This window comes from Cervus canadensis, chromosome 7 (genome assembly GCF_019320065.1).
Source record: "Cervus canadensis isolate Bull #8, Minnesota chromosome 7, ASM1932006v1, whole genome shotgun sequence".
Lineage (NCBI taxonomy): Eukaryota > Metazoa > Chordata > Mammalia > Artiodactyla > Cervidae > Cervus > Cervus canadensis.
In genome coordinates, this window is record NC_057392.1 from 43,636,079 (window position 1) to 43,662,315 (window position 26,237).

The 26,237-nt window shown below is 38.6% G+C and overlaps 2 protein-coding genes across 2 annotated transcripts in view; one reads left to right on the forward strand and one right to left on the reverse strand.

Annotated features, from left to right (window-relative positions):
* The window catches only part of SLC49A4 (solute carrier family 49 member 4), an 84,647-nt gene that overhangs the window by 2,413 nt on the left and 55,997 nt on the right, over window positions 1-26,237 (forward strand). Inside the window, exon 2 of the mRNA XM_043473143.1 lies at window positions 7,368-7,461. Coding sequence (XP_043329078.1) covers window positions 7,368-7,461 — 94 coding nt within the window. The remainder of the gene's footprint in view (window positions 1-7,367; window positions 7,462-26,237) is intronic.
* On the reverse strand, window positions 24,166-24,792 carry LOC122444637 (EKC/KEOPS complex subunit TPRKB-like). Its single transcript, XM_043473144.1, has one exon. It carries the CDS (start codon window positions 24,746-24,748, stop codon window positions 24,221-24,223), a length of 528 nt encoding a protein of 175 aa, XP_043329079.1. The 5' UTR covers window positions 24,749-24,792; the 3' UTR covers window positions 24,166-24,220.

The following is a 26,237-nucleotide window of genomic DNA, read 5'->3' on the forward strand; positions in this document are numbered from 1 at the left end:
GCAAGGAGATAAAGAGGGACTACCTAGTGAGATCATAGAAGAGCCAAGAGTGGGTGTGTGCCCTGGAAGCCAATGAAGAAAATTTCAAGAAGGAGATAGCACCCAAATGTGTGCTGAGCTCTAGGGACATAGCTCTCTGGAGCCTACATTCTAATGAGGAGGTCCAGGCACCAAAGGACAGTAAAATTAAATACTTAGTGTGTCCGATGGTGATCAATGCTTTAGAGAAAAATGGAAGTAAGGCAGGGGAGAAAGGGGATGTGATTGGGTGATACTTCATCTAGACTGTCAGGGAAGGCCTTACTGATAATGTGTGTTTGAGCAGAGACCTGAGGGAGAAAGGAAACACACCTTGGCAATTCTAGACAAGACTCTTTGGGACAAAGACAAAGGTCATAAACTTGTTTGACATATCTGAGAAAAATACATAGTAGAGAAATAAATTGTAGAAGGACTGTTGGGCAGCTCAGAGGGCCTACTTTAAGTGACTGGGCTTTAATTTCAAATGAGGCTTGTGTGGCTGAGTTGAGCCTCAAGGCCACTGTAAGGATGCTGGTCGTGAAGATGTGAGGAGGGCTCACTCTACTGGAAGGTTTGAGCAGGAGGGTAAAATGATGACTGTTAATATCTTGAGAACAAGAGCCACAGCAGGGAGACCAGTTGAAGGGGTAATGGACCAACTCAGATGGGGCTGATGATGACTTCCAACTGGGGTGAAAGTAGTGAAGGACTTGAGAAGGGGTTGGATTCCAGATACATGTTGAAAGTAGACTTGCCAGTGTTCTTTGATGGATAGGCAGAGGTGAAGTATGAAGAAATTGGAGGATTCTAAGATCTTTCTCAACTTTTTTTAGCATCAGTAATTGGGAGAATCAAGCTACAGTTTACTGAGATGTAGAAGATTGTGGGAGGAGCATTTTGGGGGTAGATCATGAATCTGGCCTGCAGGTCAAGAATTTGAAATGCCTATTTGAAATAGGATAGGCTAAGCTGAAGAACTGATGCTTTTGAACTGTGGTGTTGGAGAAGACTCTTGAGAGTCCCTTGGACTGCAAGGAGATCCAACCAGGCCATCCTAAAGGAGATCAGTCCTGAATATTCATTGGAAGGACTGATGTTGAAGCTGCAACTCCAGTACTTTGGCCACCTGATTCGAAGAGCTGACTCATTTGAAAAGAGCTGGGAAAGATTGAGGGCGGGAGGAGAAGGGGACGGCAGAGGATGAGATGGTTGGATGGCATCACCGACTCAATGGACATGAGTTTGAGTAAGCTCCGGGAGTTGGTGATGGACAGGGAGGCCTGGCATGCTGCAGTTCGTGGGGTGGTAAAGAGTCAGACATGACTGAGTGACTGAACTGAACTGAGCTGAAACTGTCAGTTTATTGCCTGAGCAATAAATTTGTGTGTCGTCAACCTGTAATGGTATTTAGTCAGAGAAGGCAATGGCAACCCACTCCAGTACTCTTGCCTGGAAAATCCCATGGACGCAGGAGCCTGGTAGGCTGCAGTCCTTGGGGTCATTGAGAGTCGGGACACAACTGAGCGACTTCACTTTCACTTTCACTTTTCACTTTCATGCATTGGAGAAGGAAATGGCAACCCACTCCAGTGCTCTTGCCTGGAGAATCCCAGGAATGGGGGAGCCTGGTGGGCTGCTGTCTATGGGGTCACATAGAGTCGGACATGACTGAAGTGACTTAGCAGCAGCAACAGCAGCAACGGTATTTAGAGTCTTGGAGCTGAGTGAGATCACCTGTGGAGAGGGATGTTGCTTCAGAAGAAGACAGCCCAGGGGCATTCCAACATTTAGAGCTTGGAGAGATAAGGAAGAACCAGCTAGTGAGGACTGAGAGTAGAGCCTTAGATTTAGCAACATGGAGATCTTTGGTGTCTTTTAAAAGAATAGTCTCATTAGAGTGGTGGGGGTAAGTTCAAGAGTGTAGACTTTTATGTTAAACACACTGTAAAGGGCAGCAGAGAAATGAAGGAGTAGCCAGGGGGGAATGTGACTACTGAGAAGGTATTTTAAAGATAAGAGATATTAAAGCATTTTTCTGGAATGTAATGTCCTAATGGATTCAGAAGAAAGGGAGAAAATAACAATGTTAGAGGGAGGGGGAGGAAATGCCATAGCCATGTCCTTGGGTAAACAAAATGGGATGCAGTCCTCAAGAGCACAAGTAGGTAGGTTGGCCTTAGAAAGAAGTATTGACAGCTAATTCTTCAATGGTAGTGGAAAAAATGATAGAGCGTATAGATTACAGATGCAGATGGTGGGTGCTAGGAGCTTGTGGGAGTTATCATTGTTTATAGTTCTCAGAAAATAAGAAATAATATTGCCACCTGACAATGAAGCTAGGAGAACAATTCTTGGAAAATTGAAGAGATGTGATAAATTGTAATACTATTTCCTAGGAAAGGAGAGAATACGCAGACTAGGAGATTGTAGTAGGATTGTTGGACAGCTCAGAGGGACTGCCTTAAGTGACTGGGCATTCATTTCAAGTGTGACCAGTTGTGCTCGCTTCGGCAGCACATATACTAAAAAAAAAGTGTGACCAGTTAGCATGGTTGTGTGTCTCCCTCCAGCCTGTTCTGTTGGGCAAGCACAGGCATGGGCAGAGTTGGCAAGGAGAGAGATCACAAGAGGTGCAGTTTGCCAAATGTGTACGACTAACTACGTGCAGGCAGAGTAGAGGATTATGTAGAGAGTGCTATAACAATGGACCGCAGAATCTAAACTAGGTAAAGGAGAAAAAGACACACATGAGATGGATGAGAAAAAGTAGTAGGCTCCAAAATTGTTATTCCCAATGGATGAAGAATTTAGAGTACTGGAAGGAATGAGTGGGAAGGAGAGAAGGTCATGGTTGAAGAATGGGATGCTTGAAATTGGGATTGTGTCATGGATGCAGTTATGGTAAATATAAGGTCAGAGTTTAACCAAGAGAGTGGACAACCAAAGTAGGGTAGAGGATGTGATCGTGGAATAAGAAGTCAGGAGACTGAGAGGCCTGGATATTGAAAAGGTCATCTCTTGCATTGAAATCACCAGATTTATGAAAGATATAGTGTCCTCAGAAGTAATAATGAGCCAGAACAGGTTTAAGCCTTGAGGGTGAATGATGTGGAGGCAGGTATGTGGTGGTCTGTAGGCAGTCACAGCTGGGAGTGGTGAGCATGACAGTCAGAACTGGGTCAATGGCTCTTCTGGCCATGATGGAGTAACAGGAACTGGATTTATCCTTCCATCTTAAACTACTCAAAACAGAAAACAAAATCAAGGTATATGAAACAGTGGTTTTCAAACATTGGACAATAGGTAGAGCAGGACAGTGATCCTTACAATTGCTTCACCCAAAGATACGGAGTTCAAACAGAGCCCCACAATTTCCCTAAGTTGAGGAGACAGTTGAGATGTTTAAGAGGCCACCATAGCCAGAATTCTTGGGGAAGAATACCAGAGAGGAAGAGAGTTCACAGAAAGAGAGTTCTTGATTTGCAGGGAGTTCCTCTTGGGTCTTCAGCTGAGCACTGACTAGCAGTTTACACGTGAAGAAACTACTCAAGTCTGAGAAGAGGACTACCAGAAAGGAGCAGGCAGAACAATTCTCAAAGTTCATGCAAGTCTGGGAATAGTTTCCATTCCCAACAGCCAAAATGGGAATACCTCATAATACATAGGAGGTTGGATTGAATGATCAGAAGGGTGCTGCCTCAGCAGTAATGACTAACAAGCTCTAGACTAAAGGCTGCTCTGGTTCCACCTAATAAAACTTAAAAGTACTCCTTGAAAAGATCAAAAGTAACTATATCCCAGAACATTGTTCAAAAGGAGTTGAAAAAAAATCTGTCACCCAACAGGTTAAAATTCAGATTGTCTGACATCCAAATCAGAAGTTACCAAGCATGCAAAGAAACAGGAAAATAGAACATTTCAAAAGGAGAAAAAGCACTCAGAGCAGACCAAGAAGTGGCACAGATGATAAAATTAATAGACAGGGACATCAAAGCAGCTACTATAAATAGGTATATTACATGTGTTCAAGAAGATAGAAGAAAGCATGTTAAGGCGAGACACAGAAAACATAAAAAAAAAACCAACGTTAAACTCCTGGAGATGAGGATGTAATCTGTCTGAAACCAGAAAAAAACATGCTAGATAGGCTTTAACAGCAGATTAAACGTTGTAGAAGAAAAGATTAGCAAACTTAAAGATGGAGTGATAAATACTATCTAAAGTGGAACACAGATGAAAAAAATGATTAGAAAAACCCCACAAGTATCAGTGAGCAGTACAGTTTTAAGTGGTCTAATATATGTATAATTAAGAGTCCCAGATGAAAAGAGATTGGTTAAGGGAAGAGGGCATGGAGTAAGATGAAATGGGGTAGGAGGGAGAGATTGAAGAAATAATGCCAGGAAAATTTCCAAATTTGTTGATATCCTTAAACCCAGAAATATAATAATCCTAGTAGAAGAAATAGCGTAAACAAAACCACACAGAACAAATTGCAGCCTGAATAAAACTACAGCAAGGCACACCATCATCATACTGCTTCAACCAGAGAAAATCAAAGCATCAAGAGAGAAGAGACTGGGAGTTTTATTTAGAGAGGAGAGAGGAACAGTGATCTGGAAGTGGCTGGGGAAGCCGTGTCCTCAGGGAAGAGGTTTCAGAGGAGTAAAAAGATGAAGACAGTGTTTATGAAAGAGCTTGATAATGGGGGGATTCCACTGATCTGCAGATTCTGAGAGCTCCAGAAGGCACCGTGGAAAGATTTTGGGAGTTCAGACCCTGGCAGAGATGAGGTCAGATTTTAGGATGTGTGAAGCCATATTGGGATAAGGATGACCTGTGAATCTTGGGTCTTTTGTGACTAGTGTAAACAGGAAAAACAGGCACAATGTAATTAGTCCTCATAGTCTCGGAGGCAGATCCAGGTGGTGAGGCTCTGGCTGTGGGGGACAGGGACAAGTGGTCTATACTAGGAGCAATTAGAGCTACTTCACTCCAGCTGAGGGAGCCTGAGGAGGACAGTTTTACCAGATAAAACTTATTTCCATGCATCCACTGTGGATGTGTTTGTGTGTGTGTGTGTGTGTGTGTGTGTGTGTGTGTGTGTGGTGGAGTGGGGTTGGGTGGTTTTTTTTTGGCACTCAATTTTGTATCATGATATTTAGACACCAATTGTGGAGGCTGTCTTCCTGTACCCAGTAGGTTCCCAGCAAAGGCTCTATCATCCATTGGAAAGGGGCTTACTGCAAAGTCTGGATGCCATATTTGAGTAGAATTTATTTTTATTATCAATCATGTTTAGTTTTCCAAAATTATTCCTGTACCTTTCATCAGATGGTTTTTGCACTCACATCCTAGTACTGTAATCTCTTGGGATTTATTTATGTGATGGTCCTAGATGTCTCCTAAGCATATTTTTCCTGGGGAATTCATACTTCTTGCCAAAGTCAGTTGCTGTCTTTTTGAGTACATGAAACTACAGAGTCCTGCCTTGTCAAAATTCAAATGAGATCAAGAAAGCAAGAAAGCATTCTATTCAAAACTGAGCATCAATTGAGGTGGATTGGATAATATTTGGCAACAATTAAAAATAAGAAAGCCACAAGTTGTGCCTGTAAGATTGCTTTATAGTAATCAGATTTTCACAACTTCTTTATTCTTGAAAGTTTATATCAGCTGTTTTGTGCTAGCTTTGAACAGTAGTAATAGGAAACCTAGTTATTTGGACCCTAGGGCTATAAACAATGCCCCACTGCCCACTTGGTGGCTATTTACCTTAATTACAAACCAACTAGGAAGAAATAAACATAATGTAGAATGTGAGCCTTATAGACCCAAATTGATAAAATTTTATCCACTATCTCAGGGCACCCAGTATGACCTTATAAGAGCAACAGTTTGCAAGTTTAGGATATTTATGACTATGAATGTACTTTTTATTAATTATACTTTATTTCCTGTGGCTGTAATGTGGTTTTAAAATCTGTGTTGTTAGTAGAAGCAGTAAATGAGCAGTATGTATGCATTACTTGTTCCTGAGCACAATTTTCTATGTTATTCCTTCTGCCAAATTATATTAATCATATTCAGATCATATAAAGCTAACTCAGTTCATGTCACAAATTATCCTCAATGTAGCGTGTGTGTGCCTGATCTGAATCTCAAGTTTATTTTCCTTGCTGTGTTTAATCTGCATAATTATAGTTTTGTTGACTTTCAATTTCCTTCAAGCAGAGAAGCCCTTTGGAAACCAAACATTTAACCATCTCCCTTCTGCCAAGAAAAGAAAACTCTGGGGGAAAAAAAAGAGAAAATTTGCATTAAGCAGTTTAAGTCTATTCACTGTGAAATGGTTTCAAGGGTGTTGGGTCTGGGAAAAATCGGAAGAAATGTTGCTACTTTTGCCACATACTCCATATGAGCCACCTCTGTGATGTGGCTGCCACAAAACAGTAAGGCAGCATTAATTTAGTGCTAAGAAAAGTGCAGCATTCCAACAATAGGAAGACAGAATCTTGTTATATTATTCAGCCACAGCCAGACTATTGTATCTGGTTTTGGTTGCTTTGTTTTTACATTTTATATTTTCTTTTGCTCTGTTATCCACATAACTGACCATTGGCACATATTTTCAAAATAGTTGATCATATTTGGGATACAAAGGGAAGAGCTGTCTGATCCACATTATCTTCTAAAACCCTAAACCATGCTTTCTCCTTTTTTTTTAACAACATCATTCTATAAGTTGAAAGCCATCTGATAAATCAACAACATTAAATACTATTATATTAATACTACTGTATTAATAGTCAAAGGATTCTAATGGACTATCTCTTAAGACCCTATAACAAATTTGTCCTGATTATAAGATAAAATAAGTAATTGGCCACTTGTCATTTTTTGAGAAAATTTAAAGCAATAATCTATCATGTAAAAAAAAAAACAAACTATGGGGGCAGTTTAGAATTTTTTAAATTAACAGCTTGCCTTTGAAAATTGGAAATTTTATATTTGAGATATAAAACTAAAATATCTTTTAAAATTATTCTCTATATATTTTAGTCTTATATCTGAACAAAGCACTATTAGCCATTCATTTAAAAAAACTGGAGCTCATAGAAGTTTTTACTCAATCCTTGATGTGATCATTCAGGTTTTTTCTTAAAGTTAAAATCATTTCATTTTCAGCATATAGAGTTCTCCCTTCCCATGTTGGGAGTTACAGAGAAAGGCCATATTAGAATATAATACCAGTCTGATTAAGTTAAAAAAAAAACTTTGTTCTTAACATTGACTTACTTGAAGAGAAAATAGAGAATAATCCAGATATTTTTGTTTTCTTTTAGGTCTTCGGATAACTGTGCTTCTGACGTCCTTTCTTATGGTTTTGGGAACTGGTCTAAGGTGCATCCCTGTATCAGACTTAATGCTTAAAAGAAGGTAAATCATATAAATAACTTAAAATTTTTTTTCCACATTTGTCTGTTATCAGTGTATTATATATGTTTGGTTATAAGCTTTTAGTAAACAGTTCTGTTTTTAAAATCAGTAGTTTTTTTATAGTAGCATTTTTTCCCCCTGACATGGTAAATAATTGAGTGTACATTTATTAGTTGTCATATGGAAGATACTGTACTAATTGTTGGGTAAATACATAGAGAATAAGTTAATCTTCATGCTATCCAGGAGCTATAATAACCATGGGAAAATAATAGTAGAACAAAAGGAAGAATAATGTATTAATAGGTAATGCCACAAGAGACAGAGAAGTTTTGGCTGAGGATCTCAGAAAGAAGGTTTCATAAAGAAGGTGATGATTAAAGTAGGCATTAAAGGACAAAAAGAATTTTGATACCTATAGTTAGGGGAAGGATATTCCAGGGTAGAGGAACAACAAGAACAAAGGCACAGAGGCAGGTAAGCACAGGTTTCTTCTGGGATGGGTAGGTAGCTTCTTTTCTGTATAGCAGCATTTCTGCACCTGGGGTATATGGATTTATTCTCAAGGGATACAGAGTATATGAAGATTTTAGAACTTTGTTTTCCTTTTGGTTATAGTATTAGAAGATTTTTTAACCAATAATAATCTGTAATTTAAAAAAACATTTTTATTGACCAGGATGTCAGTTTCCTAGTGTTTATCAAACTGGAATCCTTGGATTTGACCTTAAGAGCCGTTGAGAAAATTTTTCCCATTAACAAGGAGCTGTAAATGACTGACGTTTGGGAGATACTGGTATACAGAAGAAAGCATAAGAAAGCAGTATGTAGAGATGAGTTTAGAAAAGGGTATCCTGATTATGCATGATATTGATGCCATCCCTTAGAACCATAATTCCTCACTGGACAGTTGGGAGCCACTTAGGTTCCTAATCTGAGCAGCAATAGGATCAGACCTATATTAGGTAAACTGTTGATTTGAAGACTGTAGGATTGAGCTGTAGGATTGATTACAGAGGGTTAAGAGTGCCAGCAGGAGACCAGGAAGGATGCAGTGTGACAGCCCAAGCTGGAGTCATCCTTTTGTTTCATTTGTTTATTCATTTATTAGTTCATTTATTCAACTAAATTCACTGAACTCCTCCTGTATGCCAAGCTCTTTTCTGCACATGGGGAATGCAGCAGAAAACATAGTAGGAAAATCTCTGCCTTGTGCAGTTTACATTCCTGTTGGGAAGACGGCAATAAACTAGATAAGTAAGTTAAATATATAGTATGTGCTGTGGAAAAAAAATAGGAAAGAAGGATTTGAAATAGGAAAGAAGTGAAAGGATGGTGAAATTTCAGGGGAAAATGGGCAAAAAAACTGTTACTGGGACGATACCTTTTGAGGGTAAAGCCTGGAGGAATGAATGGATGGATGATGTGTTATGTAAGGCAGAGAGAACAGCAAGTATAAAGGATGGGAAGAGAAGAGCAAACCTGGCAGGAAGCCTGGCAGGGCTGGAGCCAAACCAGAGACGTTATGGGAAGAGGGTTGGGAAATGAGACCAGTCATGGGTGGTGATGGGAGTGTGAGACCAGGTCCTTCAAGACCTCGTAAGGACTTCAACTTTTTTCAAGCTAGAAAATCATTGGCAGCTCTGAGCTGAAGAGAACCATGGTCACAGGCTGCTTTATTGAGGATACAGGAGTGAGGAGACCAGGGAGGGAATCAGTGCAATAAACCACATGAGAGATGATGCTGACTTGAGCCATAGTGGTGGCAGTGGTGGTGGTGAGGAGTGGTCAAATCTGATTATATTTTGAAGGACTTGCTAATGGATTGAATAAAGGGAATAACAGAAAGTGAGGAGTCCAGAATGACTGTCTTACCCTGAGAAGTTGTGGGAATGGAAAGGATAGCATAGGTGTCAGAGAGAACATGTGAGAAAGACATCAGAGGTGATATGTCTGAGGTTGCACTTTGGAGACTCTGACATTGTTGATTCCATTAACAGACACACGGGACCCAGGAGGAAAAGGAGTAGATTTTAGGTACAAGATGTTGACTTTTATTTGGAACAGAATTTTTCATTTTCAAAATAAATGCTGTTCATTTTCAGATTTTCAAAATGTGTTATCTTTCCAGAAAATTGAGAGTATAAGTGTTTCATATTTTTAAAGGCAGATATCATTTGGGTTCCTGTGGAATGCTGGTCTTCATGTCCTATCCTTCTGAGTGAGATTTTAACAGATGAGTTTCGTTGTGTTTGAAATGTTCTTAATTTTTCAAATATACAGTTTTTTTTTTTAAAGCATCTACAGTTTTTAAGTGCAAATTTCAATATAAGCTGAAATTCAATAGTGCATTCTTTACAAATGCTTCCTAGTATTTCTGGTAGCTTTTCTTCTGTTTTGGGCCATCTATTCTATTGCTTCTCTCTAGTTTTATATCCCTTCATATCCTTTCTAAATATAAAATTATAGGACTAATAAAGAGTTGACTCTGTGGTGGAGAAAATGGTATGAAAAATAAATAGAGCTCATAAAGAAATGTAAACAAAGATAGAAAGGAAAGAGAAGAAAGAAAGAATTCTGAGAGATTGAACCTTTCATAAAAAGAAAGTATAAATTGAATTTTCCATCCTTTGTGTGTTCACCTATCATATAAAGAATATGGGAATATTATCCCCTTGAAATGAGACTTCATTTATGTCCATGCAATATTTCTTTAGAGCAATATTATTAACAACACACATGCAGCTGTTACAATGAAAATGCTAGTTAGAATGCTTATTTTTTACTAGAAGCCTCATTAGATTACCACTTTTAAGCTTAAGACTCCCGTTTGACCCTGAACCGGAAGGGATAAAGACCTTCTGTGCATTTAGCCAGCACTGAAACAAGTATTTAGCAATCTGTTTCTGTGCCCCTGTTTCACTAGAAGCTTTTTGAGCTTCTGACCCAGCCTTCTGAATAGTGACCCTGTACCTTTTACTTCCTGTAGCTTAGCTTTTATGAGTCTTAAGACATGAGAGAAGCAGCTTTCTGATAAGCCCTTTCTTCAATTACAACTATTGATACCACCTTCCTAATGGTGTTTTACCTCTTCATAGTATCAGTATTTCTTTTATCTACATAGTACCAATGAAAATTGAAGAAAAATTATTTTGCCACTTTTCTCTTATTAACACCACAAATAAATAAGGAACTTAGAATAATGAACTATAAAGCATTTCTTCTATGATTGGGAAGCAAATTATAAAAAAATACTAGATGGCATTACTCTATAGTGTGAAATGCAATATGGCATGCATAGTAAACAATTTACAGACTTCTAGAAAGTGAACTTATAGTAGTTTATATCTGCTTTTAATCATAGGTGTATCCAGTAATTTCCATGATATATTATCTTTCAAATCAATGTAATTTTTATTAATATTAATAATAGATTACTAGCATATGATAAATAGTTAAATAGTATGGTTCTAGTAAACGTAGATTTTCTAGAGCATTTCTACAAAGCATTGTGAAATGCTTTGTAGCTGACAATCTTAAATCTAAAGTGATCATAGCAGAAAAAAATGAGTTGTTTAGTAAATGGTTTTATGATAACTGCTTAGCTATCTGAAAAAGAATGAGGAAGAGCCCTATATCTGTCCTACCACTTAAGTAAATTCCAGTTGGATCAACCATTTAAGTATAAAATATGGACCATAGAAATATTAGAATATGAGACTAATTTTGAATAATCTTAGAATGGCAAAGGCCTTCCAACTAAGACACAAATCTCAGAAGCCATAGAAAAGTATAATACTTTTGACTATGTAAAAGTTTAGTATATCGGCATGATTAAATATACTATAAAAATACACACACATATATATATATACTATAAAACAAAGTCAAAAGAAAAGTTAAAAACTGTGAAATGTTTGCAACAATAAGACAAATGGATAATTTCCTTAGTTGAAAAGAACTCTGTCAAATCAATGAGAAAAATAGCAAGGCAATAGGAAAATGAGTGATAGATATGAGTAAGTAATTACAGAAATGGAAATACAAATCTTAAGAAAAGATATTCAACAACTTCATCATAGTTAAAGAAAAATGAAAAGGCAATTATGTATCTGATTATTGGCAAAGATGAAAAAGTATGATAATGTGCTGTGTTGCCTGAGGTATAGGGGAAAAAATAGGTGTTACAAGTAATTTGGAGAATTCTATTTAGAGGGCATTTTTACAGTATTTATTAAATTAAAAATGTACATGTCCTTTAACCCAGTAGTTGTCCTTCTAGAAAATTAGCCCACATATAAAGTTATATCATTTTGGAAGGACAGTCATGTTTGTATGGTTTTGCTTGTAACAGCAAAAGGCTGATTGCAACCCAAATGTCTTCAGCAGAGGGGTAGTGATGATGAAGTAAACAGTGAAATAGTATGTAGCTGTGAAAAGGGAGTAACAGTTCTGGTAAGTGCTGATTTGGAAATATCTCCAAGATATATTGTTGAGTTTTAGAAAAGACTAAGTTTATAGTATTATGTTTAATATATTCCTACTTAGAAAAAAAGTGGGAGGAATGTATTTTGCAAGGACTGTTGCTGAAAGAAACCATTACCGTTGGTTGTTTTTGAAGAGGAAGCCTGGAAACCTAGAAGTCTGGGGTGGAAAGGAGATTTACTTTTTATTTTTATACTCTTAACTCTGCTTGAGAATATCTTTACCATGTGCTAATATCACATTTTGGAGTGAAAACACTAATTAAGAGAATCTAAAATGATCACATCAGATCTTCAATAATGAGAGTAAGAGAAAGAAAGATAAGAGACTGCTTTTCTGAGTGTGAAAACAATGAAAGAAATCACAAGGGAAAGATGTGTAGATTTGACTACATAAACCCTGAACCCTCATGCTTCTAAGATAAATCATAAAATTACAATACAAAGTAGCAAAAATATGTGTTGTAAATATATCTAACCTAAAATAATATTAAAAGTATAAGCACTTATGAAAGAAAATGGACATAATAGACATACTTAACAAATGTTGATTCCTAGATTTCATTATTTAAATCAAAACTTGGGAGTCAACTTTTATTGACAGACTGTTTATTTGTAAAGGATAGGCTAAGCTGTGTAAAAAGATAAAAAATACACAAGTTCAATAAATAAGTTTATTTTTCTCCCAAGAAACAGTCTGAAAGATAATGGGCTGCCCCAGACCAGGCAGGCAGCTCTGTTCCAGGAACTCAAGTTCCTTTTCTGTTGTTTTAACATCCCCTGTGGTAATATTCCTGTCCAGGTGGTCAAAGCTGACTCATTATCATGCTTTCATTCCAGTCCACAGGAAGGAGAAATAGGACATCCAGGGCAAGTGACTACGTCTTTAAGTGTTGACCAAGAAGCTGTATGTATTAATTCTAATCACACCCCACTGGTACAGACTTAGTCATATGGCCACACCTATCTGCAAGAGGAGCTGGGCATGTAGCTCAGCAGCAATGCCCCCAGTTAAAGCGCAAGGATGCTAAAGAAAAAAAATATATATATAGCTATCACAGGACTGGAAAAGGTCAGTTTTCATTCCAATCCATAAGAAAGGCAATGCCAAAGAATGCTCAAACTACCGTACAATTGTACTCATCTCACACACTAGTTGGAGAAGGAAATGGCAACCCACTCCAGTACTCTTGCCTGGGAAATCCTGTGGACGGAGGAGCCTGGTAGGCTGCAGTTCATGGGGTCGCCAAGAGTCGGACATGACTGAGCGACTTCACTTTCACTTTTCACTTTCATGCATTGGAGAAGGAAATGGAGTCGGACATGACTGAGCGACTTCACTTTCACTTTTCACTGTCATGCATTGGAGAAGGAAATGGCAACCTACTCCAGTGTTCTTGCCTGGAGAATCCCAGGGACGGGGAAGCCTGGTGGGCTGCTATGGGGTCGCACAGAGTCGGACACGACTGAAGTGACTTAGCAGCAGCAGCAGCAGCAGCACACGCTAGTAAAGTAATGCTCAAAATTCTCCAAGCCAGGCTTCAATAATACATGAACCATGAACTTCCAGATGTTCAAGCTGGTTTTAGAAGAGGCAGAGGAACCAGAGATCAAATTGCCAACGTTCGTTGGATCATTGAAAAAGTGAGAAAGTTCCAGAAAAACATCTATTTCTGTTTTATTGATTATGCCAGAGCCTTTGACTGTGTGGATCACAATAAACTATGGAAAATTCTTAAAGAGATGGGAATACCAGACCACCTGACCTACCTCTTGAGAAATCTGTATGCAGGTCAGGAAGCAACAGTTAGAACTGGACATAGAACAACAGACTGGTTCCAAATAGGAAAAGGAGTACATCAAGGCTGTATATTGTCACCCTGTTTATTTAACTTAAATGCAGAGTACATCATGAGAAATGCTGGGCTGGATGAAGCACAAGCTGGAATCAAGATTGCCGGGAGAAATATCAATAACCTCAGCTATGCAGATGACACCACCCTTATGGCAGAAAGTGAAGAAGAACTAAAGAGCCTCTTGATGGAAGTGAAAGCAGGGAGAGTAAAAAGTGGCTTAAAGCTCAGCATAGAAACAAAAATCATGCATCCAGTCCATCACTTGAAAAGATGGAAAACAGTGAAACCCAGTGGCAACTTATTTTGGAGGCTCCCAATCACTGGAGATGTGACGTAGCATGAAATTAAAAGATGTTGCTCTTGGAAGAAAAATTATGACCAACCTAGACAGCATATTAAAAAGCAGAGACATTACTTTGCCAACAAAGGTCCATCTAGTTAAGACTGTGGTTTTCCCAGTAGTCATGTATGGATGTGAGAGTTGGACAATAAAGAAAGCTGAGCACTGAAGAATTGATGCTTTTGAAGTGTGGTGTTGGAGAAGACTCTTGAGAGTCCCTTGGACTGCAAGGAGATCCAACTAGTCCATCCTAAAGGAAATCAGTCCTGAATATTCATTAGAAGGATTATGCTGAAGCTAAAACTCCAATACTTTGGCCACCTGATGTGAAGAACTGACTCATTTGAAAAGACCCTGATGCTGGGAAAGGTTGAAGGTGGGAGGAGAAGGGGACGACAGAGGATGAGATGGTTTGATGGCATCACGGACTGAATAGACATGAGTTTGAGTAAACTCTAGGAGTTGGTGATGAACAGGGAGGTCTGACGTGCTGCAGTCCATAGGGTCACAAAGAGTCAGACATGACTAAGTGACTGAACTGAACTGATCACAGTGTAAACAGAGATAGTGGTACAGAGCACTCAATTAAGCAGTGCTCTTCTGGGTAGGAAATCTTAGCTAGAAACAAGTACATCCTGTTGAAGATTATGGAAGCCTCATTTTCCCCATGGAATGTCATATTTGGTTTCTTTTTGTAGAAGTGGGAGGATTTGTCCTATGTCCCACGTAACAAAATTGGTTTGTAAATTAATTTAAGAAATAATAGCAACAACAACAACAACAAATGCATGTATACTATAACGAAAGAAAGTGGGAATGGATGTAAAAAGACAGTTAATAGTCTCTGCTATCTAATGTCTCCAGGTATACATGTGCCCCCTCTGCCTATGCAGAAAACATGTTCGTCCTTCCTCAAAGGAGAAAATCCACAGTTCTGTCCAGTTGCTGCATCTAGCTTGAAATCTAGAATCTCTGGCTTCTATCAGGTCTTCATGGTTCTCTGGGAGTAACTCCTTTGATTGTTCTTCGTGATTTTTGGCTTTGACCTTGGGAAGACTCTTTTTGGGTCTGTTGTTCATAGTGAATACACCTGCAGTTGCAACATATGCCATTCTTAGGGGCTGTGCCTTTTGTGTTTGCTGGTGCTGATTTGGGGACCTAAGGATTGCTTTAGGAATCAAGCAGTCTTTAAGTTTCGTAGAACCATTTTGTGGTGTCTTTGGTGACACACTTCCCTCAGACACTTAGTAGGTTTCTTCTCTACTTACATCCAGTAGGTTCATGTAAATGTAGCCATACCCAAAGATTTTTACTTAAGGCTATGGTTCTTACTCCTGCTGAATCTCCTTTCCTTTACTCCTTTTGCTCTCAGCTTATCCCTTTCCCCTCAATTTCATGGTGGCCTCATGGATACCATCTGAAAAAAGTTAGGCCTGGGTTGGAAAATAACACCTTTAATTTGATCTTTGCTGCTAGCCAGGCTCTAAAAGACATTATTTCCTGCCATTTAAAGATACAGAAGCAACCTGAGGCTTCAAATTCCTAGATTCTCATTAAATTTGGATAGCAGGCCTTGTGCAAAGAGAAACTCTCTTAGCAGAGCTCTTGTCCCTTCTGTCTGTGCTGGCAAACCAGCCAACACTTGTTTGCCTCCCCCTCTCTTGTAGTGCCATCCTAAAATCAGCAAGAGGTGGAAACAGAGTAGTCTGATTTTTTCCCACCCATTTCTAGGTCATCACAGGCAGTGGTTTTGCTGTATCTCACAAGCCACCTGCATTTTCAGCCTGCAGCCTAACCACTAAGCCAGTGCCAAATGCCTTTTCAAGTGCAAAATCCTATTCTGCAGCTAATTTCTCAATCAAGGAACAGTTAAGCTGTTATGATGAGGTATCTCAAAATATAGTAACTCAAACAAGGTAGTATTTCTTTCTAATGTGATAGTCCAGAGTTGGCAGGGAGGCCTAGGCATAGGCAGCTCTGTCCTACACAGGGACCTAAGTTCCTTTATCTTCTTGCTCCCCTAGGAAGATGACCTTGGCAGGACAGTCCAGAGCAATTGAAATCCTCCTACTCTCATCACATTGGCCCAAACTTGGTAACAAGGCCCCACCTCGCTGCAAGTGGAGCTTGGAAATGCAAACTGTAACTTACCCTAGCACAAACTTGGGGTGTTATGTACCTAAAAGGAAATTAGAAATAGTTTATTGTCTCTACCACAGGCAAACTGGCTGTCTATTTAGGAGAAAAAGATCATATTAGATCCTCATTTCATACCATGCACCAAAATAAATTCAGATGAACTAAATGGTTAAATATTTAATTGGAAAACAACATATAGGAATATTTATCTGATCTCTACATAGAAATTTTTTTCTAAAGGATGAAAAACAGAGGAAAATTATAAAGAGCAAAACTGATAGATGTGGCCACTTATAAAGAAGTTTATACTTATTAAGTGTAAATGCTCAAGTCTCTTAGATAAAATGGTATAGAACAGTCTGCCTTCCATATCTGGCATGCGGAACTTGTGGATAGACAGGGCCAACTGTATTACTGTTTTGTTGGATTGCCCAATTTTGTATTGCTGAAATGTGCTAGGAGCTCTCTTTTATGTTTGACAAATAAAGCATATGTTTATCTACCATAAAAAAATTAAATGTTCAGATTGTTAAGCTTAAAACAGAGTTGACCAAAAGGAAAAATATTTGTCAAAATAAAGGCAAGAACAGGTAAATAAATATACATAAATATATTAAGCACTCATTCAAAATAAGAAAAATTATAGTATACCAATGGAAAAAAAGACCAGTAGTCAAAAAAGAAATACAAATTAGAACAAAGAGTTGCCTTTTGATCTTACCAAGTGTGGTAGGCAGAATAATGCCCCCATCCACCAAAGATGTCCACCTTCTAATATCTAGAACCTGTGAATGTATTCTGTTACATGGCAAAGGAGAGCTCCGATTCTAGATGGGATTAAGTTTGCTAATCATCTGACCCTAAAATAGGAAGAGTATCCTGGGTTATCCAGGTGTACCCAATGTAATCATAAAAGCCCTTAAATAAGAGATAGAAGAGGAAGTCAGAGAGATGCAATGTGAAAAGAACTCAAATCCCTGTTGCTGGATTTGAGGATAGAGGAAGGGGGCCAGGAACCAAGGAAAGCAGGCAGCTGCTAGAAGCTGATAGAGGCAAGGACGCAGATTCTTCTCCAGAGTCTCCAGAAGGGAACATAGCCATGCCCCACTTTGACTTTAGCTCAGTGAGACCCATGTTGGTCTTCTGATTTACAGAACTGTAAGATAATAAATGGTCTTATGTTAAAGCCACTGAATTTGTGGCAATTTGTTAAAACATCAATAGAAGACTAACACCAAATTTGTGTGTGTTTGTGTATTTTTTATTTTTCTATTAAAATTGAAAAAATATTTTTTTATTTTTATGTGCATATTTTTAAAATATGGGCACTCAGTGCTGGTGGGACAGACACTGCCAACCACTGTTGATGGGAATGTAAATTACTTCAGACCCTTCTGAAATACAACTTTGGAGTATATTTCATAAGGGGCTTCCCTGTTGGCTCAGTGGTAAAGAATCCATCTGCCAATGAAGGAGACAGTTTCAATACCTGGGTCAGGAAGATTCCCCTGGAGAAGGGAATGGCAACCCACTCCAGAATTTTTGCCTGGAGAATTCCATGGACAGAGGAGCCTGGTGAGCTACAGTCCAAGGGGTTGCAAAAGAGTTGGACACAACTTAGCAACTAAGCAACAAGAAAATATTCATACCCTCCAACCTGTTGACCCTAAAGAAACAATTTGGAAATGGCAAATATTTTCATACAGAGATTATCACATCTGCATTATTAATATTAGCAAATAAGTAACAAACATTAGGAAAATATCAAGTGAGTTTTCGTACGTCTATGTAATACACTATCAATGGAGCCATTAATAATTATGATTGTAAAGAATGAAATAAAAAAATGCTTATGTAGAGTATAAAGTTAAAATGATTTAGTGCATAAAACTGTATATTCAGTATAATATCTATGATTACCCGTGCCTAAGTTTTAATTGAGAGATGCATTAAAAAAAGGGGAAAAAAAAGACTGAAAAGTCAAAAGATAGTAGTGATTATGTGAGTTACTGAATTATTGAACTTATGGATTTTTTCCATCTCTATACACTTATTTTCTACTACAAGTATATATACTTTTAAACTAAGAAAATAAAATAAAAGTTATGAGACAAGGAAAATGTTATGAGACCAAGTAGGGGGAAGTAGTAGGTCTCTCTCAGACCAGGGCTAAGTCCGTTTTTCCCCTGTGCCTTGCTGAGAGATTATCGTATTTGGCCTTAATAATAATCCTGTGAATTAAAGTACCTTTCGGGAAATTGAAACAGAAAGAGAGTAAGTGGTTCACCAAAGATTATACAGTTAATAAATTTAGTTAAGGCTAGAAGCTGTCTTTTGATATCTAACCCAATATTCTTTTTTACTGTGTATTTTTATGAACTTTCTATAACTGTACGTGATAAGTTATTATTATAAGCTTCTTTAGGGCCAAGACTGTAGTACTTATTTTTATATTACCTTTAATGTCTGTCTGAAGATGCCTTGACCATAGTAGATATGCAGTAGATATTTTTAATTGAATCATAACTGGCCAAAATTACTAAAGGGTACAAAAGGGAAATAGATTTTCATAAAAGAAACTGAGGCTATGGTAAAAATCTTTAGAAAGCCCATTCTTTTTCACCATTTCGCTCTGTTTTTCCCTTTTTATTACTTTCTTACACTAAATAAAGGAAAGCTATTTCTAGCACTTTGGACCATTGTCAATATCCAGGAAATTCTTTAATACAAGAGTTTATTCTCATGAAAGATGATTAAGGATTGAAAGTTGAGAGAAAGCTTTTGAACCACTGGCATGTTAAGTGTTAGAGACGAGTATTTTTATGGATTCTGAATCATTAAAAATGCATTGAATTTAAGTTAAGAGTACTGGACTTACAGTAAGGAAATAGCTGCTCAGTTTCTAAAATGTTGACTCTTTAATGTTATCCCCAGTGCTCGTCACGATTCTCTGCACATAATAAAAATATGCTAACTACTGCATGCCTTTAGATCTGAGAACCTTGGGTTATTTCAGTAATCAATGATTTTTATCATCACTGTTAGTTACAGAGAACCTTCAGAATGAGGCCATGTGGAAAAGTAGAAAGATTCGTGGACTGATGAAATCAGGTTTAATTTTTATTTCTGGCATTGTCTTAACCGTTAGCTAGTATGACTTTGGACTCCCCCCACTAATACTTTGTGGAGAAAGAATGTTATAAATAAGTTATAAAATAAGTGTTATTTAAAATGTATTATTAGCTTTTCTGGAACTCATATCTTTTTTTTTTTTATAAAATGAAGAGAGTAGGTTATCTTGCTGCTGTTTGAAGTCTCTTCCAACTATAAAAATTCTAATTCTGAAACATCATATTATTCTAAGTAGAAAATAATTTAAGAATCCTAGGTATTTGTTCCAGAATGTCAGAAAGCAAAAGATTGGGATGCAAAATATCATTACATACAAGCTCAAATGTCAAGTTCATGAGAAAACATGAACTTACAGGTCTTCAGTTTGAACTTTAGCTGTTGGCATTTGTTTGAAAGGCTGTAGTATATTGAATCATATGAAAAGGAATACAGCTGTGCATCAGTGCTACACCACGTGCCCCTGAGCCCCAGCCTGTCCACAACAGGAGCAGTGATTGATGTGCACAGGACCAAGGCAAACAGCCCAGCCATGGCAGGGGTCCCCAGGCTCAGCAGTACTGACGCTAGTGGACTGCTCCCACTTCCTCGCTTTTACCACCTGATTCTACCAGTGCTGGAGAAACTCCCAAAGCTCTGATCTAATCGTCTCAGCCCACTAGGGAAATTCCCCTGTTTTCCACCTGGCCTGTGGGGAAGGCACAAACTAGGCCTCAAAAGTAGGCAGAAGCTAGGTAAGGAGAAAAAAATTGACAAAGAAAAAAGACCCGAGAAAGAAGGGAAGAAAAGGAAGTTCGGTGGGCTAGGGGGAGAGAAAGAGAGGGAGTAAATTAAGGGACCAGTGAGAGGAGACTGGGATGAAGGAAAGCCTTGCACATCTGTCACAGCTTGAGCTGCAGAGGTCAGGACACCTGCAGCCTCCTAACCAATATATGACTACCCATCTTCATCAGGCGCAAAGTTTCAGGTGAGGAAGCCAGGGTTAGACCCCTTGAATTAACCAGTCAGCTTCCTTCAGAAGCTCCCTTATGCTCCAGAGCTTACCGCCCAGAACTACGTCCTTGTACTGCTAACTTCTGCCTGTCCTCCTGTGATGCACGGTGCTTGAGACAGTGCTGAAGCCTTGACCTTGCTCTTACCACTCTCAGTGTCTTTTTCTAAAAGTTTTGTTTCCCAAATTTGGGGGAAAATTTGTGTTTTGTTTTGCTGACTATAAGCTTTTTAAAACCTAAAAGTGGAACTGATGTGATGTATGTGGTGGAACCTTGTGAGGTTTGAACCGCGTGATCCCAGTTCCCTGTTTTGGATCCTAGAGAGCATCCCCACTCTCTTCTCACTCTGAGGAGTTTAGAAACCACAGCCCTGACCCACAAGGAACTTAGTTGATAACTGCAAAATAAAATTAAAGCATGTAGTGATGATCCAGAAAACTTAACATTAAGTTATGAGACCTACTTTACTTAATGGGAGATTGTGGATAACACCTCTTTTGTTTTTCTGTGTTTTTTTTTTAACACCCAACTCAGATCAATAGTTACAAGTTTTTGAAAGCCATCTTCTTTCAGGAGTGCTTCGAAAGCATTACAACAATCACAACAAGTTGGCATTTCTTTCTCAGCACATGAAGGCAGAGAGACTTTTCTGTTCAGACTGTTCATTTAAGCTGCGTGTTTTTCCTTTTCACACTGTTAAGCTTATGTACCTAGTTCTTGTTCTGGCATCTGTTTTTAACAACTGGAATGAAGAGTCTAAATGTAAATTTCCATTTTCTTACACGTCTGACTTCAGTCCTCAACAGTCTGCTGAAACTGCCTCTGCTCAGATCATGGAAGACCTCCTTGTTACCGAGGAGCTTACATTTCAGTTAAACCCTCTTTCTGTTTGATTTGAAACTATTGGCCCCTCACTTTCCACTTTTTAAAACCCTTTTCTTCTTAGTTACTATGACACCAGCCTTTCTTGGTTTTCATTTTTTCCTACCTCTGTAATTGCTCCTTCTCTGTTGTCTTTCTAGACTCCTCTTCCTCTGACTGTTTAAAAGTTATGGTCCTCCAGAGTTTCTTCCTCAACCCCATCATATATGTCTCATCCCAGACCTCTTTCCTTAGCCTGTGACCTGTAGTCAAGCACTTACTGGACATTTTTACAGAATTATGAATATCACCCCCCACATCTAGTCATTCACGTAACCATACCTATTGTACCCCCTCAACAGCCCGCCAAACCATCTCTTTTCTGTACCCACTGTTGTTGCCAGTGCCAGCAAGTCCTTGTCCTAGACTCCGTGCCTGAGGGGATTCCACTGTGGCCTTCCCTCAGCTTTGCCATTCCCTGTGGGGTGAGGAGTCTATAGAGCCAAAGAGGTAAGTCTGCCCTGCCCATCACCACTTTCTAGCTACACAAGACCCCAGCAATCCATGCACTGCCTCTTTCCCAGGTCTGTTCTTCCAAGGATGAACTGCATCCCTGGGGTGTGCTCCCTGGGCCCAAAGGGTAGCTAAGGGGCAGCTGTTTGGAAGGGGATAGATGGAGCTTGCATGGGATTGGACCTTCAGGTCCATGTGCGAACATGTGAAGCCCCTGTGTTATAGACCAGTCAGAGGTCAGAGGACAAGGAAGGCGGACCACCATTGATAGTCTTGTCACAGGCCTCACAAGCTTAGACTAGTTATTGCCTTATTTTTCTTTATATTCCTAATATAGTGCTGGTAAGTGACTCTTTGGCTACTCTACTTAAAGAGTTTTAGCTTTTTAATTTTAAATTCCCATGCACCTATTGCTATCACAGCCCCTACCCAATACATAGTGAATACTCAGTACATGTTGGTTGAATGAATTAAACAACACACAGCTTGTATTGAAGAATTTATAATTATTTCCTCTTCTTAATTGTCATTTCTAAAGAATTTATTGTAATGTTCTGTATGGTTTTATTGTGTCTTAGGGCCAACACTTTTTCAGGAAAAAACATACCTCTAATTTTGTATTACTATTAAATGGAAAAACTAGACTTTATATATGTGTGTGTATGTATATATATGTAACTTAATTTTATTTCTAAATATATTTTTACAAACAAATTAATTTCTTAAAACAGGGTAAGTTAATGGTAGGTGACAGAAACCTATGTCAGGCAAACATGATAATCTTTACATTACAGATTGGTGTTATGCCATGGTCACCAGATGGCAGTGCTTATAACCAATTAGTAAGTGACAAGTCCTGAGGGATTGTAGGATACAAGTTCAGGAAGGAAGAGAACTAAGTTCTGGAAGATTTAAATATGCTGGGAAGAGCAGGGACTGGATTTCCCTGCCAGATTTCCCACGAATTCAGAGGATAACCCCCGATCCTGTAGGTTCCAGTTCTCCTACTGAACTCATTTATGAGGAGTGCATTTATGTATGATGACTTTTAATGCAAAAAAAAATCAGATAATTATTTAAATTAGAATAATTTTAAACACCAAACCAACATGTTTTTCACTGTGATTTTTCACTTTGATAATCCATGTTGTAGATGCACAAAGACCCCAGCAATCCCAAGTTTGGTGACCTTTTAGACTTAGAAGCCATCCGAATTGTCCTTAGTACGATATGTGCTCTCGATATGACTTTAGCAGGTATACATGTGTTAGAAATATCCTGATCTGTGCATTGAGTAAACTGGACTACGGTGATCCTCATATTATCTCAAGCTCACACGTTCTATGACACGTACATTTGCTGCTTGGAAAATAATCTTTTCCTGATTCCACTGAGAGGTAGCAAAAGTTGAGCCATGTCAATTATTTGAGTTTTACACCCTAATTTTTAGGATTCATTCTGTTCTATCAAGGGGTTTTTAAAAAATACTTCTTTATTTATTTGGCTGCACTGGGTCTTAGTTCTGGCACACGAGATCTTGAGTTGCAGCCTGTGAACTCCTAGTTGTGGCTTGTGGGATCTAGTTCCCCGACCAGGAACCGAGCCTGGTTCCCCTGAGTCGGGGTCACCAGGCAAGTGTTCTTTTTTTCGATAGATTGTTCTTTCCATGTTCTCCTTCCACTCTTAACATAATCTTTAGGCATAATAAGACTTGCTCATTCCAGTCCTTCTTCTAGATGGGATGAGTCTTTCAGGAATACCTCATTAAAGGAGTTAAATGTCACAGCAGCTACCATTATAAGCCATCATGCATTGTTTGATTGTTGTACCGTCACAGTCATGATTAAGGGAGTCATGATTAAAACTTTAACACTTAATGACAGTGTTTCAAGAATATTTCTGTGATGAAATTGCTGTGTGACAGCTGGGGATCCTCTGGCATTTGGAGGAGGTATTTGGTTTATAAACAGTTTAATTGTGTTTGTCATTTAGAAAATAGTTCCCCTTACATGAGCATATTTTTAAATGTCTTTGGTTCCCTAAATTTAGTAATATTAATGATTCTGGAAGCTACTTTGTCTTTAAGTAATTTTTCCAACATGTACAAAGGTTTGAGCAGACGTAATTCACATATTCTACTTCCCACTCACTTATGCTTCTACATTAAGAACCCTACCTCTACCCACATGCCTGTTTATTTTCCCTTCTACGTTCAAAAAACTTTTATCAAGGTGGTACTTGTTAAAAGGAAGATCTAACACCCACACAGTGATTAAAAAGCAAAAGGAACAGAAAAAAAGTAGTATATATATATCATGTATACTGTTCCTTTCATTTCCTTTACCTCCAAAGCAGAAGAGGTTGACTCACTTCCCTTTTTTTGTCTGTGCTTTTTGTTTTTTTTTTTTTAATAAAAGCTGAAAATTTTTTAATATTTCTGTCATTTCACAAAACATCTTTTGTTGACATTCTACAAATGATACCATCCAATAATGTTCCAATACTTTCTTCTTGTGAAGATAGTTTATATACCTTTTTGACTTCTGTAATATTTGTTATTTCAGGGAGATTTTTCAGAGGAACCTGATGACCTTCTGCCTGAGATATTAGGTATTCTTGATTTATTTGTTTTTCACCCTCTTCAATATAAGCAATCAGAATTGAAGTATCATTTGCTGAGATACCAAATTTTTTCAAGGCCTCTGAAATATTGTTATTTGGGGAAAGATTGAAAATAACTTCAGTAGATAGAGTTCTTGTCTTCATTTTCCCCAGTTTGTAGAGGTGAACTGCTTTGTTTGCAGCCACAATTACCTGAAATGGATCAGCAATCACTGTAGGATTTATTAACGAGCCATCAATGGCACCTTCCATGGCCTTTTTTCTCAAGCCCGCAGCATTTTTTACATCTTTAAATAACAGAAGGGTCACCCTGTATTCAAGAAATAGGTCCAGCTGATGTGTTAACTGCATTTCATAGATAAGCAGGATGCTACGTCGTGTCCCCGTCCATCTCGTTTCTGTACTTTTTGAGCTTCTGACTTCTTTTCTCCTTCAAGGCTACTTTTGAATGTGAATGTTTATGTTGGGGGTGGAAAAAGAAATGTGGGAAAAGGGTTTTCAGGTTCCGTGTTCATCAGGAAACAGGACAGAGCACTGAACAGAATATGGTAATGAGGAAGGGTGAGCACAAGAACAAATGAAATGGAGGCAAGGAACTACTCTTCACTGAGCCTTGCAATTAAAGTCTGAGACTGGAAAGGACCTAGGGATCTGTAATTATAGTACCTTCACGTAAGAAATACTCATGGCATGCAGACTGAAATTAAACTAATCTCTTCATTTTATGGGAGAAGGAATGGAATCCCACAAAGACATATTACCCAGGAGCATTAAAGTAGTTAGGTGCAGACCAAATCCTCTGATTCCTTGACCAGTTCCTCTTCCATTAGAAGATTCTATAATGTTTATTTTTCCTTTTTTGTATTTCTGTTATCCTGCAGAGAGTATGTGTGAAATATTGAGCTCATTTGTGTTATTTGTAGGGCTGGAGGCACTTACTAGGTGTCTATAAATGGCAGTCTCCGAGGATATGGAATTGGGAGTCAGACCTGGGTCTGAATCTCAGCTTTGCCTGTTAGCACTTGGGCAAGTTTTTTTATATTTCCGAGCCAAAGCTTTCACATTTCAATAAATGGAGATAATAATATCTTGCATATAATGTTGTGATAATAAATAAAACAAGGTTATTGAAAGTATTTACTTTGGTACCTGGCACAAATCACAGGCTTCAGTAAATATTTGTGAAATGAATAAGGGGTGACCATTGGTGTATCCAGAGAAGGCAATGGCAACCCACTCCAGTACTCTTGCCTGGAAAATCCCATGGATGGAGGAGCCTGGTAGGCTGCGGTCCATGGGGTCGCTAAGAGTCGTACACAACTGAGCGACTTCACTTTCACTTTTCACTGTCATGCATTGGAGAAGGAAATGGCAACCCACTCCAGTGTTCTTGCCTGGAGAATCCCAGGGACGGAAGAGCCTGGTGGGCTGTTGTCCGTGGGGTCGCACAGAGTTGGACACAATTTAAGTGACTTAGCAGCAGCAGCAGCAGCATTGCTGTATTATGATTATATGCAGTTATTGGTGTATTTGGGGCTTCCCAGGTGGCGCTAGTGGTAAAGGACCTGCTTGCCAATGCAGAAGACTTAAAAGATACAGGTTCGATTTCTGGGTCAGAAAGATCCCCTGGAGGAGGAAATGGCAACCCACTCCAGTATTCTTGCCTGGAGAATCAGATTGGTGTGTTTGATTTCCCTCACAGAGAGTCACCATACTTCACCTTTCAGGTGTCTCTTATTCTTTATAGATATGTATTCTTATTGCTGTAGTAAACACTGTTGGCTAACTTCTTTTTGTCTAGAAGATGCCTATTTTAGCTACCTCACAGCCTTTTAATTTG